The sequence below is a fragment of the Limulus polyphemus genome, unplaced genomic scaffold (genome assembly GCF_000517525.1).
Source record: "Limulus polyphemus unplaced genomic scaffold, Limulus_polyphemus-2.1.2 Scaffold944, whole genome shotgun sequence".
NCBI classification, from domain to species: Eukaryota; Metazoa; Arthropoda; class Merostomata; order Xiphosura; family Limulidae; genus Limulus; species Limulus polyphemus.
The window spans coordinates 130,924-132,767 of NW_013666554.1; the positions used below are offsets into that span (position 1 = coordinate 130,924).

The 1,844-nt window shown below is 28.9% G+C and overlaps 1 protein-coding gene across 1 annotated transcript in view; it reads left to right on the plus strand.

Annotated features, from left to right (window-relative positions):
* Nucleotides 1–1,844, plus strand: part of LOC106461361 (ubiquitin carboxyl-terminal hydrolase 24-like) — a 197,302-nt gene that overhangs the window by 125,929 nt on the left and 69,529 nt on the right. The window contains exon 31 of the mRNA XM_022388299.1: nucleotides 1,479–1,498. Within this exon, the coding sequence (XP_022244007.1) occupies nucleotides 1,479–1,498 (20 nt within the window). The remainder of the gene's footprint in view (nucleotides 1–1,478; nucleotides 1,499–1,844) is intronic.

Here is a 1,844-nt window from a genome sequence, read left to right on the forward strand (position 1 = left end):
CATCATAGAGCCAGTAGACTATATGTAGGGATGGCCAAGGCACTCAATAGGGATAATACAAATATGCATGCTAAAAATCAACAGTGACAGAGAGTTTTACTTTAAAAGATGATTGATACTCATTTTCGTTTGTTTCTCTACCCAACAAGGCAAGAAACTGCCACTAAGATACCAAACCACCAAATTGTTCATCTTTCTTCATTGCTTAGATGTAGTAACCAGTATTAATTTAAAAAAATACATAATTATAGTGAAAACAACTTTATCATATACCCCTTGAAGTTAGATTTTTTACAGAAATTTGGTGTTCCCTTAAAAACATTAAGTACAGGGTGAAACAGGAATTACCAGCCAATAATTATATTTTTTATTACATGTTGGCATCAGTATATATATATTCCTGAGTGGTACAACAATAGTTTCTTTTGATATAATTACCTGAGATCTATGGTTAGGATGTCTGAAGCTTCTCAGATTTGAAGAAGTGTTTAACCAGCTCAGAAACCAACATTAAAGAAAACTTACTCAATTAAACTTTTTTGTTCCTAACAGTATTAAAACTAAATGCAACCTGAAAAGTAAAAAGATGAAATTTAATATCCAACAAACATATGATAACATTTTTAGGACTGTCATTAAAAAAAAAGTTATTGCATTAACAGAAACTAAGCTGTAAGATTTGCATTTAAAATTCACTAAGAATATTTAGAATGTATTGTAGGGCTGGTTGGATTCATACAGTTAGTAAAATATTGAAAAGTTAAAAGTGAATAACAAGGTGAAATTGGGAGTAAACCAAATAACTTGGTTAAGAATAAAAAAGAAAGTTTGAGATATAAACCAGATAATGAAGTTCCGGCCGTGAAGGATATATATATATTAAATTAATGTCTAACCTTAAAGTAATGAACTTGTTAAATGAGACTATGTCACTGAAAATTTTAATTCTAGGCTTAAATGTTTTGGTTAATAATTTTTATAATGCCATTTGATTGTATTAATGGAAATGACGGAATAAAACATACAGTGAGAACAGAACAACCAATAAACCAGAATTGTAAGTTTAGAGTTAATTTGAAGTAAGATTCAGATAAAACACTTACATTCATTGAAGAACAATGGTAATATTGTGATCAACAAGGTAGATAAAGGAAATCAAGTCTTAATTTGGGATAAAATAATTTATAATGGCAAGATTTAAAGAATTGTTTGAAGATGATTCTATGAACAAGTAAAAGAAAAAAAGGACCTATTTTGTTTAAACTATTATGACTTTCCTTCTAAGAAATTCCATTTTATCCCCAGTAAAAATGCAGGAAATTCACAAACACTAATGATTCTATTGGGAGTGAGCTGAAATCAACCCAAAATCAAAATCTCAACTCTGAAATATCTTATTTGTTTTAATGCATGGTAAATTAACCACATGTTTATTTTCTGTAATATTCTTAATTCAATGATGAATTTTTTCCCCTTAGATACAAACTGCACCTTCCAGGTATAAAAGAGTTCATGAATAATGTTATATGGTAAAATTAAACAGTATTGTAATAACAATAGTTTTGTAAACTTAGTTACAACAGTGAAATTATTATCAGTGTATTTTTGTATATCCATAATTATATTAAAAATGTGAATTATTTACTAGAGTATCAGTATTATACAGGGTGTCTATAAAGTCTTTTTACAATTTAAAAAATTTATTACAAAGGCCAATTCCGTGGCCACCATGTTCACCAGATATCACACCTCTGGATTTCTTTCTATGGGGCTGTGTTAAAGATATTTCGTGTATCTAACAAAGATACGGGACATTACTGAACTAACGCAAAAGATAACAGATG